Here is a 15,965-nt window from a genome sequence, read left to right on the forward strand (position 1 = left end):
CCCGATAAAGAAGTAGGAATGTAGTTTGATACCCAATAAAGAAGTTTGAAGGTGGGTTGATACCCGACAAAGAAGTTTAAAAGTGGTTTGATACCCGAAAAAAAAATTGAAGATGTTTTAATGCTCGAAAAGGGAGTTTGATACCCACAAAAAGCAGTTTGATGGTCGGTTGGTGCTCGAAAAGGTAGTTAGATACCCAGCAGAGAAGCTTGAATGCGGGTTGATACTCGAGACGGTAGTCTGATACCCGACAAAGAAGATTGAAAGTGGTTTGAAACTCGAGAAGGTAGTTTGATACTCTGCAAAGAAGTTTGGAGGTGGTTTGATACCCGACAAAGAAGTTTGAAGGTCTGTTGACACTCGAGAAAAAAGTTTGAAGCCTGACTAAGAAGGTTGTAGGTGGTTTTACATCCGAACAAGAAGTTTGAAGAAGTTTTCTGACTCGAGATGGTAGTTTGATACCCGATAAAGAAGTTTGAAAGTGAGTTGATACCCGGCAAGGAAGTTTGAAAGTGGCTTGACAAACGTGTAGGAAGTTTGTTACGCCACAAAAAAGTTTGTGGTGGTTTGATATTCCAGATACCCCAAAAATAAGTTTTAAACTTTCATAACTTCTTTGGCCACCTCAGAAAAGGCTTTTCATTTTATCTATTACCAAAGTAAGTCGTAGGTGCCTGATTCTTTTTTACCGGTTTAAATAATTTATCTGCATAAATTGTGTTGGAAAAAGTAGACTCTTCTTTAAAAACATATTGGATTTTCCCATCAATCAAAATCCATATCTCCCCTACCCCCCACCCACTATATTATTTTTCCACAATATCGTCAATTACCTGCCAAAATTCAGGCATTTCTTCTGTGCTGAACCAAAACAACGATAACAACACACCAAGTTACGCCTGCCAAACTGTCGCATGGTGGTCTATTTTTAGTTTTTACGCTTTGTGTGTCTGTTTTTGTCTACTCTTCCTTTGCCTGCCATGATTGGTTGATAGTTTACCTTTTTGGCTTCGCAAGTAATTAATTGGTTCAATGTGAAAATCGGAAAATTCCTGCGAAAAAACGTGTTGCTATTTTTGCTATTTGTGGCAGCGTGGGAGCCAAGTTGCGGACAAATCAGCTGGTTCACCGCCACAAGTTTTTTGCGTCATAATTTTGTGGTTTTTTTATTCGGCTAAATTTGTTTTTATTGTTGTTTTACGATTTTGTTTTTAACAAAAAAAAATTATTTAATTTTTATTTCATTTTACTTTCAGCGATGATGACTTGGGATTCATACCACGCGATAATTGGACACGCATGAGTTTGAGACGTACGCCCACCAAGTAAGTGGCCATTCAGTTATTATTTTTTTATTTTTGAGACTTATTGCTGAAACTTATCTGCCAATTTTAGTATTATTTACTTAATCCTAAGTTATGTACTATTCTTTGAGGAGAGAGATTGTCACCTTATGCTTCCACATGTCATGGGTAATAAGCAACGTAATGTAGCCATAACGCCAACTTCTAGCCATGGGGAATGGGGCTACCCAGTAATCATATTTGTTGCCTGCTTTTGTCATTATGATTGTCTCATACTTTTGTTGTTAGAGTTCGTTCGTTCATTTGTTGTTTTTTGTGTTTTGTTTTCAAGTGTTGTTTTGTTACCGGTTTCTGTCTTCTTTCTCTTCCCCCTCTTCACAACATGTTGTTGTATAGTTTCAGTTTTGCTTCAATTGTTATTTTGGGGGAACTTTTTGTTGTATGCATTTATTCCATGTCTCTCTCTCGTTCTCTCTCCTTCTCGCTGTTTCTTAGTATTTTTTATTTTTTGTAAACCGGTTTGCAATTTTGAATCTGTGTTTTCTGCTTAAGGCCAGGCCAGCCAGCCAGTTAAAGATACCACTTGGCTTATTGGCATATCTCTTAACCAGTTATACAAAAATATAACAAGCTCATCGCCATCGTCATCAGCAGCAGTCGCTTGACCCAACTACTACCCCGTCATGTTGGCGTTTATTATTGAAGCAGACAGCCAAGTGTCTCTCATGTAAAACATAAAGCATTTTTTGTTTTTCATTTGCTATGCCTCTTGTTTTTTTGGTATGAGTCAGTCATGCTCTGGCCCACTCACACACAGCTTCCCCCAAATCTTGCCAGTGTCGGCTACGTCATAGCCGCCACAGTGTTTAGTTTTTTTTTACTTTTGTTTATTTGGCATCAACATTGCCAGAGAGAGATTGTTCCCACAATATTTTCTGGATTTTGGCCGAAACAGAGAGAGAGAGAGAGAGAAATCTTAATGGAGAGATAGGAGAACAAACCTTGTATACAACTCTTATACGTGTTTTCAACAACGTAGAAGCGGTAGAGAAAACGTAAACACTCTCTTAAATTTTTGGCATCAGCGTTGCCATTCGTTTTTTCTTATCAATGGAGCAAAAAAGGCCCAAAAAATGGAAGAAACAACGACAAAGATGTTTGAAGTTGGGTTGATAATAGAGAAGCTGGTTTGATACCGCACAACAAAGTTCGAAGGTTGTTTGACACCCAACAAAGAAGTTTGAAGATTGTTTGATAGTCGAGAAAGTAGTTTGATACAAAACCAACAAGTTTAAAGGTGATTTGATACTCTCTATAGAAGTTTGTGGATAGTTTGATACCCGAGAAGGTAGTTTGATACCAAACAATGAAGTTTGAAGTTGGTTTAATACTCGATAAGGTAGTTGGATAGCCGAAATAGAAGTTTGAATGTCGTTTAATACTCGAGAAAGTAGTTTGATAACCGACAAAGACGTCGTTTGGTACTCGATATAGAAGTTTGAAGGTGGTTTAATAATCGAGAAGTTAGTTTGATATCCGACAAAGAAGTTTAAATGTAGTTTGATACTCTACATAGAAGTTTGGAAATGGTTTGATACTCGAGAAGTCCTCAACAAAGAAGTTTGAAGGTATTTAAATACATCAGAATGTAGTTTAATTTCCCACAAAGAAGTTTGAAAGTGGTTTAATACTCGACAAGCTAGTTTGATACCCGACAGGGAATTTTTAAGGTGGTTTGATACTCGAGAAGGTGTTTAGATACCAAACATAGACGTTAGAATGTATTTTAATACACCAGAATGAGGAGTATGAGGGTGGTTTAGTTCTCGAGAAGGTAGTTTGAACGCCGAAGGTAGTTTGAAAGCCGACAAAGATGTTTGAAGTGGGTTTGATACACAAGAAGGTAGTTTGATAGCCGACAAAGAAGTTTGAAGGCGGTTTGATACTCGAAAAAGAAGTTTGAAGTTGGTTTGATAGTTAAGAAGGTTGTTTGATATCCGACAAAGAAGTTTGAAGGGGGTTTGATACTGAAGAAGGTAGTTTGATAGCCAACAAAGAAATTTGAAGGCGGTTTGATACTGAAGAAGGTAGTTTGATAACCAATAAAGAAGTTTGAAGGTGGTTTGATACTCGACAAAGAAGTTTGAAGGCGGTTTGATACTCGAAAAAGAAGTTTGAAGGTGGTTTGATACTTAAGAAGGTAGCTTTATAGCTGACAAAAAAGTTTGAAGGTGGTTTGATACTCAAGAAGGTAGTTTTATAGCCGACAAAGTATTTTGAAGGCGGTTTGATACTCGAAAAACTAGTTTGAAGATGGTTTGATACTCGAGAAGGTTGTTTGTTACCCGACAAAGAAGATTGAAGGTGGTTCGTTACTCAAGAAGGTAGTTTAAAAGCCAACAAAGTATTTTGAAGGGGGTCTGATACTCGAAAAACTAGTTTGAAGGTGGTTCGAAACTCGAGAAGGTGGTTTTTTACCCGACAAAGAAGTTTGAAGGTGGTTTGATACTCAAGAAGGTCGTTTAATAGCCACCAAAGAAGTTTGAAGGCGCTTTGATACTCGAAAAAGATGTTTGAAGGTGGTTTGATACTCGAGAAGATAGTTTAATAGCCGACAAAGAAGTTTGAAGGTGTTTAAATGCCCGACAGAGAAGTTTGAAGGTTGTTCGATACTCGAGAAAGTGGTTTATTACCCGACAAAGAATTTGAAGGTGGTTTTATACCCAAGAAAGTAGTTTAATAGCCCACAAAGAAGTTTGAAGGTGTTTAAGTACCCGACAGAGAAGTTTGAAGGCGGTTTGATACTCGACAAAGAAGTTTGAAGGTGGTTTGATACCCAAGAAGGCAGTTTAATAGCCGACAAAGAAGTTTGAAGGTGGTTTGAAACTCGAGAAGTTGGTTTGTTACCCGACAAAGAAGTTTGAAGGTGGTTTGATACTCAAGAACGTATTTTAATGACCGACAAAGAAGTTTGAAGGCGGTTTGATACTCAAGAAGGCAGTTTAATAGCCGACAAAGAAGTTTGAAGGTGGTTTGATACTCGAGAAATTGGTTTGTTACCCGACAAAGAAGTTTGAAGGTGGTTTGATACTCAAGAACGTAGTTTAATGACCGACAAAGAAGTTTGAAGGCCGTTTGACACTCGACAAAGAAGTTGGAAGTTGTTTGATACTCAAGAAGGTAGTTTAATGGCCGACAAAGAAGTTTGAAGGGGTTTTAAATACCCTACAGAGAAGTTTGAAGGTGGTTCGATACTCGAGAAGGTGGTCTGTTACCCGACAAAGAAGTTCGAAGGTGGTTTGATACTCAAGAAGGTTATTTAATAACCGACAAAGAAGGTTGAAGTCGGTTTGATACTCGAAAAATAAGTTTGAAGGTGGTTTGATACTTAATAAGATCGGTTGAAAAAGAAGTTTGAAAGTGTTTTAACACTCAAGAAGGTAGTTTAATAGCCGACAAAGAAGTTTGAAGGCGGTTTGATACTGAAGAAGGTAGTTTGATACTCGACAAAGAAGTTTGAAGGTGGTTTGATACTGAAGAAGATAGTTTAATAGCCGACAAAAAGAAGTTTGAAGGTGTTTAAATGCCCGACAGAGAAGTTTGAAGGTCGTTCGATACTCGAGAAAGTGGTTTATTACCCGACAAAGAATTTGAAGGTGGTTTTATACTCAAGAAAGTAGTTTAATAGCCCACAAAGAAGTTTGAAGGTGTTTTAAGTACCCGACAGAGAAGTTTGAAGGCGGTTTGATACTCGACAAAGAAGTTTGAAGGTGGTTGGATACTCAAGAAGATAGTTTAATAGCCGACAAAGAATTTTTAAGGTGTTTAAATGCCCGACAGAGAATTTTGAAGGTCGTTCGATACTCGAGAAAGTGGTTTATTACCCGACAAAGAATTTGAAGGTGGTTTTATACTCAAGAAAGTAGTTTAATAGCCCACAAAGAAGTTTGAAGGTGTTTTAAGTACCCGACAGAGAAGTTTGAAGGCGGCTTGATACTCGACAAAGAAGTTTGAAGGTGGTTTGATACTCAAGAAGATAGTTTAATAGCCGACAAAGAATTTTGAAGGTGTTTAAATGCCCGACAGAGAAGTTTGAAGGTCGTTCGATACTCGAGAAAGTGGTTTATTACCCGACAAAGAATTTGAAGGTGGTTTTATACTCAAGAAAGTAGTTTAATAGCCCACAAAGAAGTTTGAAGGCGGTTTGATACTCGGCAAAGGAGTTTGAAGGTGGTTTGACACTTAAGAAGGTAGGTTTATAGCTGACAAAGAAGTTTGAGGGTGGTTTGATGTCCAAGAAGGTAGTTTAATAGTAGTAAAGATGTTTGAATGCGGTTTGATACTGAAAAAGGTAGTTTGATAACCAACAAAGAAGTTTGAACGTGGCTTGATACTCAAGAAGGTAGTTTGATAGCCGCCAAAGAAGTTTGAAGGCGGTTTGATACTCGAAAAAGAAGTTTGAAGGTGGTTTGATACTTAAGAAGCTAGGTTTATAGCTGACAAAGAAGTTTAAAACGGTTTGATACTCAAGAAGGTAGTTTAATAGCCGGCAAAGAAGTTTGAAGGCGGTTTGATACCCAAGAAGGTAGTTTAATAGCCGACAAAGAAGTTTGAAGGCGGTTTGATACTCGACAAAGAAGTTGGAAGGCGTTTGATACTCACGAAGGCAGTTTAATAGCCGACAAAGATGTTTGAAGGTGGTTCGATACTGAAGAAGGTAGTTTGATAACCAACAAAGAAGTTTGAAGGTGGTTTGGTACTCAAGAAGGTAGTTGAATAGCTGCCAAAGAAGTTTGAAGGCGGTTTGATACTCGAAAAAGAAGTTTGAAGGTGGTTTGATACTTTAGAAGGTAGTTTTATAAACAACAAAGAAGTTTGAAGGTGGTTTGATAATTGGCAAAGAAGTTTGAAGGTGGTTTGATACTCAAGAAAGTAGTTTAATAGCGGACAAAGAAGTTTGAAGGTGGTTTGATACTCGATAAAGTAGTTTGAAGGTGGTTTGACACTCGAGAAGGTGGTTTGTTACTCGACAAAGAGGTTTGAAGGCGGTTTGATAGTCGACAAAGAAGTTTGAAGGTGGTTCGATACTCAAGAAGGTAGTTTAATAGCCGACATAGAAGTTTGAAGGCGGTTTGATACTCGAAAAAGAAGTTTGAAGAAGATGCCCGAAAAAAGATGTATGAAATTGGTTTAAGACTCGAGATGGTAGTTTGATATCCGACAAAAAAGTTTGTAGGTAGGCTGATGCTCGGCAAGATAGTTAAATACCCGACACAGTAGTTTGATAACCGATAAACAAGCTTGAAGGAGGTTTCATACGTTAGAAGGTAGTTTGATGCTCTAGTAGGTAGCTTGATGCCCAGCAAAGAAACTGGAAGGTAGTTTTACTCTCTAAAGGGCAGTTTGATACGCGACAAAGATATTTGAGGGCGGTTGTATACTCGAGATTGTAGTTTGATGTCCGACAAAGAAGTTTCAGGGTAGTTTGATACTCGACAAAAATGTATGAAGGTCGTTAAATACTCGAGAAGGTAGTTTGATACCCGATAAGAAAGTTTGAAGATCGTTTGATACTCCAGAAGCCGGTTTGATGCCCGGAAGGTAGTTTGAAGGTTGTGTGATACTTGTCATAGAAGTTTGAAGGTTTCATAACATTTTTCAACCTACGATTTAATTTACTTTTAAAATTAGGGATCTGTTCATAGTTCGTTTAGGTCCAGCTTTTCTGGCATACGCTGTAATTAAGAGCGAATTATGAATTTCTACTCTTCTCTCCTCTACTTTAGTAACATTTTTTTAAGAGTTCATCGCCAGTGTACAATTGGCTACATTTCTCTTATTTTCATATTCACATCTGCTCTTATTTTGTATATTGTTATTCTCTTATAAACTTTGATTGATATGTTAATTAAAAATTAATTATTTTATTTATTTATTTGTTTTTGTTTTTTTCTTCTTCTTATTTTATTGCCAACTTTTAAACAACAACATCACACACAGAAACCCGGACAGTTTAGCCAACCGTCGCTGGGGATCAATGAGACAGTAAGATGAACAAATTTTCTTACATTGATTTTAAATGTTGGTTTAGGGTGGCTCTTGAAAAAATAATAATTACTAAAGCTGTGGGTGTTGGTGTCCATTTTTATGTAAATAATCCTCAACTTTCTTAAACAATTAAGAAAACTTGTTGTTAAATTATTAAAATAATTTTAAAATTTTCTTGTGAAAATTCCATACAATTTAGGCATTTGGTCAAACAGCATATTCTTCATAATATTACTTTATACATTAACAAATAAATCATAAATTGTTTTTACATTTGTATGTGTTATTTATCAAACATAAGCTCATCTCGGCCAATATCTACATACATATATAAGGTCATCTATAGATTAGCAGACCCCTACGATTGTCTTCTATTCTATATAAGCCTCTAGCGAGGTCTTGTATAGAACAGAAGATCTCGGTAGGGTCATTTAGGTATTTCATTCTATGAAAGACCCTTCTATAGAAAAGGAGAGCTCCTCTAGACTAAAAGACCCCTACTGAGGCTTTATAAATTTAAATTACCTGTACTTCAAAAATATTTTCCAAAAAACCTGTATTTGTTAATTTTTTTCCAAAAAAACCTGAATTATTAAAAAATATTTTTTCAAAAAACGTGGATTTTTATACCCTCCACCATAGGATGGGGGTATATTAAGTTTGTCACTACGTTTGTAACTACTCGAAATAATCATTGTAGACCCCACAAACTATATATATTCTTGATCAGCGTACAATTCTACATCGATATAGCCATGTCCGTCCGTCTGTCCGTCTGTCTGTCTGTCCGTCTGTCCGTCTGTCCGTCTGTGGAAATCACTCTAGCGTCCGAACGGATTGACGTAGGTGGATGAAATTTTGGGAAAATCTATTATATGTACGTAGGATTTTTGGTATTGAAAGCGGGCTATGTACGTCCACGCTTTCGTATAGCCTCCATACAAAATGACGCGTGACGCGTCGTCGTTTTAAGGAATTTTTAAGATATTTGTTCCATTTTACCACCGAATTGGTTGCAATTTGGTATTTTGTGTCTCCAGAGGCCAAAAAACATTCCTACCAAAGTTGGTTTATATAGGTCCATGTTTTGGTATTACCCCCATATAACGCCCCATATAAAGTACGCGTCATTTTAATATATTTTGAATGTATTACTCCCATTTGACAACAGAATCGGTTGTAACTTTGTATTTTGAATTTCCAGAGGCTAAGAAACATTTCTACCATAAATGTTTATATAGGTCCACGTTTTGATATAGCCCCCATAGGACGATATCTCCCGATTTTCGGTATTTTGAAGGTTTTAGCCTCATTATCACACCGAGGCTGAAATTTGGTATTTAGTCTTCGTTTGGGGTATAAAACTTTCCCCCAGAAATTCGTAGGTATAGGTCCACGCCATCATATAGCCCCCATAGAACAGTACCTTCCGATATTCGGTATTTTGAAGGTTTTGGCCACATTAATTCACCGAAATAGCTGAAATTTGTGGTGGAGGGTATAAAAAGTTCGGCCCGACCGAACTTAACGCTTTTCCTACTTGTTTTAAATTATATTGTTTTTTTAATATTTTTTTAGAAAAGTCTATTTTTTAAAGGTATTTTTAATATAGTTTTTTATTTTTTCCAAAAAAGTGGATTGTTTAAAAAATATTTTTCTAACAAACATGGAGTTTTTTTTAATATTTTTCCAACAAACGTAGATCTTTTAAAATATTTTTCTAAACACGTGCATTTTTATAAAAAATATTTTTCCATAAACCGTGGATTTGTTTTTTTTTTACATATTTTTCATCAACTGTGTATTTTTGTAAATTAACTTAGATTAAAAAAAAACTCCCGACAAACAAATTTTCAACAAACGGGGAATTTTTAAAAAATATTTTTCCAAAATGTGTGGATTTTTTTTCAAATGTGTGGATTAAAAAAATCCAAAAAGGTTATTTTTTATTATTTATTTTTAAAAATAAATAAAAATAATTTTTTATATTTTAATAAGGCAACAATAAAAAAAATATTTTTGTAGTAATCGTGGATTTTTGAGAAAATATTTTTTAATTACGTGGATTAAAAAAATAATTTTTAATAAACATAGATTTTTAAAAAAAAATGTTTTTACAAAAAACCAGAATTGTTTTTAAATATTTTTTAAACGTGAATGTGGTCTTTTTAAAAAAAATTTCAAAAAAAACAAAGGTTTTTTAAATATTTTTTAATAAACGTGAATTTTTTTAAACAATTTTCCAAAAAAAAAAAACATGGATATTTAAAATATTTTTTAATAAACGTAAATTTTTTAAAAACAATTGTGAATTTAAAAATAATGTGAATTTAAAAAAAATATTTTTTAGATAAACATCGGATTTTTTAAATATTTTTCCAAAAACAAGTGAATTAATTTAATTTTTTTTTAAATTTATTTTTAAATTAAAAATTGATTTTTTTTTTTAATAAATATGGATATTTAAAGAATTATTTTTTAATACACCTGAATTTTTAATGAACATGGATTTAAAAAAAAAAATATTTTGTGTGTTTTTTTAAAACGTGGATTTTTTTAATAAATATGGATTTTTTAAATAATATTTTTCCATTTTTTAATAAAATTTTTTATTCAAAAAATATTTTTAATATTTTTCCACAAAATGTGGATTTTTAAAAAAAATTAATATATTTCCACAAAACGTAGATGTTTCAAAAAATAATTTTAATATTTTTCACAAAACGTGGATTTTTTAAAAAATATTTTTTTTATATTTTTCCACAAAACGTGGATTTTTTTAAAAATATTTTTTTATATTTTTCCACAAAACGTGGATTTTTTAAAAAATATTTTTTTATATATTTCCACAAAACGTGGATTTTTTAAAAAATATTTTTAATATTTTTTAACAAAACGTGGAATTTTAAAAAATATTTTTTGATTTTTAAAAAAAAATATTTTTAATATTATTCCACAAAACTTGGATTTTATAAAAAAACATATTTTTAATATCTTTTCATAAAACGTGGAGTTTTTAAAAAATATTTTTTAATGTTTTTTCACAAAACGTGGATTTTTTAATATTTCTCCACAAAACGTGGATTTTAAAAAAATATTTTTTAATATTTTTCCACAAAACGTGGATTTAAAAAAAAATCAATATTTTTTCACAAAACGTGGATTTTTTAATAATTTCCACAAAACGTGGATTTTTTAAAAAATATTTTTTAATCATTTCCACAAAACGTGGATTTTTTAAAAAATATTTTTTGATATTTTTCCACAAAACGTGGATTTTTTAAAAAATATTTTTTAATATTTTTTCACAAAACGTGGAATTTTAAAAAAATATTTTTTGATTTTTAAAAAAATATTTTTTGATTTTTAAAAAAAATATTTTTAATATTATTCCACAAAACTTGGACTTTATAAAAAAATATATTTTTAATATCTTTTCATAAAACGTGGATTTTTTAAAAAATATTTTTTAATATTTTTTCACAAAACGTGGATTTTTTAATATTTTTCCACAAAACGTGGATTTTTTAAAAAAATATTTTTTAATATTTTTCCACAAAACGTGGATTTTTTAAAAAAATATTTTTTAATATTTTTCCACAAAACGTGGATTAAAAAAAAATAAATATTTTTTCACAAAACGTGGATTTTTTAAAAAATATTTTTCAATATTTTCCCACAAAACGTGGATTTTTTAAAAAATATTTTTCAATATTTTTCCACAAAACGTGGAATTTTAAAAAATATTTTTTGATTTTTTAAAAAATATTTTTCAATATTTTTCCACAAAACGTGGAATTTTAAAAAATATTTTTTGATTTTTAAAAAAATATTTTTAATATTTTTTCACAAAACGTGGAATTTTAAAAAATATTTTTTGATTTTTACAAAAAATATTTTTAATATTTTTTTACAAAACGTGGAAGTTTAAAAAATATTTTTTGATTTTTAAAAAAATATTTTTAATATTTTTTCCCAAAACGTGGAATTTTAAAAAATATTTTTTGATTTTTAAAAAAAATATTTTTAATATTATTCCACAAAACTTGGATTTTATAAAAAAAAATATATTTTTAATATCTTTTCATAAAACGTGGATTTTTTAAAAAATATTTTTTAATATTTTTTCACAAAACGTGGATTTTTTAAAAAATATTTTTTAATATTTTTCCACAAAACGTGGATTTTTTAAAAAAATATTTTTTAATATTTTTCCACAAAACGTGGATTTTTTAAAAAATATTTTTCAATATTTTTCCACAAAACGTGGATTTTTTAAAAAATATTTTTCAATATTTTTCCACAAAACGTGGATTTTTAAAAAAATATTTTTCAATATTTTTCCACAAAACGTGGATTTTTTAAAAAATATTTTTCAATATTTTTCCAAAAAACGTGGATTTTTTAAAAAATATTTTTCAATATTTTTCCACAAAACGTGGAATTTTAAAAAATATTTTTTGATTTTTAAAAAAATATTTTTAATATTTTTCCACAAAACGTGGATTTTTTAAAAAAATATTTTTCAATATTTTTCCACAAAACGTGGATTTTTTAAAAAAAATATTTTTTAATATTTTTCCACAAAACGTGGATTTTTTAAAAAAATATTTTTTAATATTTTTCCACAAAACGTGGATTTTTTAATATTTTTCACAAAACGTGGATTTTTTTAAAAATATTTTTAATATTTTTCACAAAACGTGGATTTTTTAAAAAAATATTTTTTAATTTTTTTCACAAATTTTTTAAAAAATATTTTTAATATTTTTTCACAAAACGTGGATTTTTTAAAAAAAATATTTTTTAATATTTTTCCACAAAACGTGGATTTTTTTAAAAATATTTTTAATACTTTTCACAAAACGTGGATTTTTTAAAAAATATTTTTTGATTTTTTCCACTAACGTGGATTTTAAAAAAAAAAATATTTTTTGATTTCTTCCACTAACGTGGATTTTTTAAAAAAAATATTTTTAATATTTTTTTACAAAACGTGGATTTTTTAATTTTTTTTTTTTGATTTTTTCCACTAACGTGGATTTTTTAAAAAAAATATTTTTAATATTTTTTCACAAAACGTGGATTTTTTTAAAAATCTCTTTTTATGTATTTTCAAAAAAATATATTTTTTTAGTTAAACATCGGATTTTTAAAAATTTATTTTAATAAATTTCAATTTTTTAGGAACAATTCACAAAACGTGGATTTTTTAAAAAATATTTTTTAATATTTTCCACAAAACCTGCATTTTAAAAAAAAAATATTTTTCACAAAACGTGGATTTTTTTTAAAAATATTTTTTAATATTTTCCACAAAACCTGCATTTTAAAAAAAAAATATTTTTCACAAAACGTGGATTTTTTTTAAAAATATTTTTAATATTTTTCCACAAAACGTGGATTTTATAAAAAATATTTTTTAACATTTTCCACAAAACCTGCATTTAAAAAAAAATAATAATTTTTCACAAAACGTGGTTTTTTTAAAAAATATTTTTAATATTTTTTCACAAAACAAAAATATTTTTAATATTCTTCACAAATTTTTTAAAAAATATTTTTAATATTTTTTCACAAAACGTGGATTTTTTAAAAAAAATATTTTTTAATATTTTTCCACAAAACGTGGATTTTTTTCTTCTTCTTCTTTTCCACTAACGTGGATTTTTTAAAAAAAAATATTTTTTGATTTTTTCCACTAACGTGGATTTTTTAAAAAAAATATTTTTAATATTTTTTTACAAAACGTGGATTTTTTAATTTTTTTTTTTTGATTTTTTCCACTAACGTGGATTTTTTTAAAAAAATATTTTTAATATTTTTTCACAAAACGTGGATTTTTTAAAAATCTCTTTTTATGTATTTTCAAAAAAATATATTTTTTTAGTTAAACATCGGATTTTTAAAAATTTATTTTAATAAATTTCAATTTTTTAGGAACAATTCACAAAACGTGGATTTTTTAAAAAATATTTTTTAATATTTTCCACAAAACCTGCATTTTTTTAAAAAAAAAATACTTTCCACAAAACTTGGATTTTTTTAAAAAATATTTTTAATATTTTTCCACAAAACGTGGATTTTATAAAAAAAAAATATTTTTAATATTTTTTCACAAAACGTGGATTTTTAAAAAATATTTTTTAACATTTTCCACAAAACCAGCATTTTCACAAAACGTGGTTTTTTTAAAAAATATTCTAATATTTTTCCACAAAACGTGGATTTTATAAAAAAAAATATTTTTAATATTTTTTCACAAAACGTGGATTTTTTAAAAAATATTTTTTCACAAATCGTGGATTTTTTAAAAAATATTTTTTCACAAAAAATGGATTTTTTAAAAATTTTTTAAAAAATATTTTTTTAATAAACGTAATTTTTTTAAGAAATATTTGTTTAATATACTTATTTTTTTAATATTTTTAATAACTGTGGATTTTGTAATAAACGTGGACTTTTTAATAAATATGGATTTTTAAAGAATTTTTTTAATACACCTGAATTTTTTAATGAATTTAAAAAAATAATATTTTTTAAAACAGGTGGATTTTTTTAAAAAACTTGGATTTTTTAATAAATATGAATTTTTTTAAATAATATTTTTCAATTTTTTTAATAAACGTCTTTTTTCAAAAAATATTTTTTCATTGTTTTCCCTTATTTAATTTTTTCCATTATTTTAATAAACGTAAAATACATATCTCCAAAAATTTGCATTTGAAAAAAAATTCCAAAAAAAATTGGTTTAAAAAATATTTCCAAAAGGAAAATGATTTTTTTTTTTAAAAATATTTTTCCAAAAAATTGTATTAAAAAAAAAAATTCCAAAAAATGGATTTTTTAAAAAATATTTTTAAAATGGATTTCTTAAAAAGATATTTTTCAAACAAAAAAATGGATTTTTAAGGGATTTTTATGGAATAGAAGACCTTCAGCAGTGTCTTCTCTTAGTAGAGCTCTTCTTTATGGAATAGAAGGCCTCCGTATGAGTCTTCTATGGAATAGATGACCAAAGTTTAACTTCTATTCTACTCAGTTCTTTGACCTTTTTTGAACTTCCCTGAATTTGTTTATTTTGCCATTCCATCGTCTACTGTTTATCACCAACTTCTTAAAATAACCTCATTACACTGACCATATTAACCACATTATTATGCATTGTCATTTCTACCTCCCATCCCTTCATCGCGCATAATGGCGCTGTGGGCAAAAAACATTTTGCCATAACTGCTTTTGGCTAAACCAGAAACTGAATATTTAGGCCAAAATTATTATTGAGGAATGTTTTGGGACATAACATACATAAATATTTATTACAGATCCAGAGATAACATCAGCTGAAGTAGCAGTCGGACAACAATAAGAACAACATCCTCAACCTCACACAGAGGCCATATTGAAATGTTATAATTTTTTGTCTTTTGTTTTGGATTGTTTTTTTTTTGCTTATTTTGTTGCTTTTTCTGTGGCTGCCAAGAATTTGGAACACAAGGCATTAAAACTATTTCTGCAGAAACCCCAACCAACGCCTCTTACAGCAATGAAGACCGTCGACCACAACAACAGCTTTTTAGCCATGGCCAACAAAAAATTTCGTCTTTTTTTGCAAAGAAATTATGCTTCAGTATTAAAACTGGTTTGGATTTAGAAATTTTGCTTTTAAGCCATGCTAATAAAAAGTAAAACATTTTTTTTTTTGGTTTTTTATTTGAGGGGTTTAAGCCATGACAGAAAAAAAACCAAGAACCTCATTATGATGATAATGAATCTGTCAATTTTGTTTATTGATAATTATGTTTGAAGAACAACATCATAATCCTAATTGTTCTTCTTCTAACTAAGGCAAGATGACTAACAAACTTCAATTTAAGAAGCCATCTTTTGTTTCTCAGCAATGTGCTTTTGGCTGAAAGATGAATGGTTTGGTTACCAACACCACCAGCATAACTGGGCAGTATTATCCCAGCAAACCAAACAGTCAGAGTTCAAAAAAAGAAAATAAATAAATAAATAAAATAAAAAACAATTTGTTCCTTCAAAGAGAGAAAAATTTACCTTTCTGTCAGACACGGTAGAAAAAAACGTCAGCCTTTGAGCAGTCCATTTGCTTTGCTGGGTTTATGCTTGTCGCCAGCTTGTTGCTCTTGCTATGCTAAGCCTGCATGAATGCGTCATGCTTAAGGAATGCATTTCTTGTTGACTGCCTGACTTGTCTTTCACTCTTCTTCTTCCCAACAAGCCAAAATATACAACCAACCTGAGGTAAACATGTTTCCCCTCCTGGGCTTTGTGACCGCTTCCTTCGTTTGAACCTCTTAAATTATTATGTTAAAAAGTCAAACTCCCATGCTGTAAATTGAATTGCAATTTTTTTTTGCAAAGAAAAGAAAGATCACCACCACCATGAGCAACAACAACAACATGGAAGCCACCCCGCTCCCCTACTAACAACTGTTGAATGCCACAAAACAAGTTTCCAGTTTTGTGGCAATATCAAAAGTTTGCGTTTTTTGTTGGTCTGCAATTCTTTAAAGGTTTCCTTTAACCATTTATTTTATTGTTGTTGCTTTTGCTGTTGTTGTCTTATAGCTCCGGCTGTGTTTGTCG

The 15,965-nt window shown here is 29.7% G+C and overlaps 1 protein-coding gene across 5 annotated transcripts in view; it reads left to right on the plus strand.

Moving 5' to 3' along the window:
• Positions 1 to 15,965, plus strand: part of nuf (rab11 family-interacting protein nuf) — a 278,513-nt gene that overhangs the window by 88,213 nt on the left and 174,335 nt on the right. For 3 of the 5 annotated variants that reach the window (XM_073981415.1, XM_073981416.1, XM_073981417.1), the window contains exons 4-5: positions 1,257 to 1,325; positions 7,305 to 7,349. In XM_073981415.1, coding sequence (XP_073837516.1) covers positions 1,257 to 1,325; positions 7,305 to 7,349 — 114 coding nt within the window. The remainder of the gene's footprint in view (positions 1 to 1,256; positions 1,326 to 7,304; positions 7,350 to 15,965) is intronic. The other 2 variants (XM_073981419.1, XM_073981418.1) reach the window with 1 other exon arrangement.

Source organism: Musca autumnalis, unplaced genomic scaffold (genome assembly GCF_047663935.1).
Source record: "Musca autumnalis isolate F117 unplaced genomic scaffold, ASM4766393v1 scaffold_4, whole genome shotgun sequence".
In the NCBI taxonomy this organism is placed as follows: Eukaryota; Metazoa; Arthropoda; class Insecta; order Diptera; family Muscidae; genus Musca; species Musca autumnalis.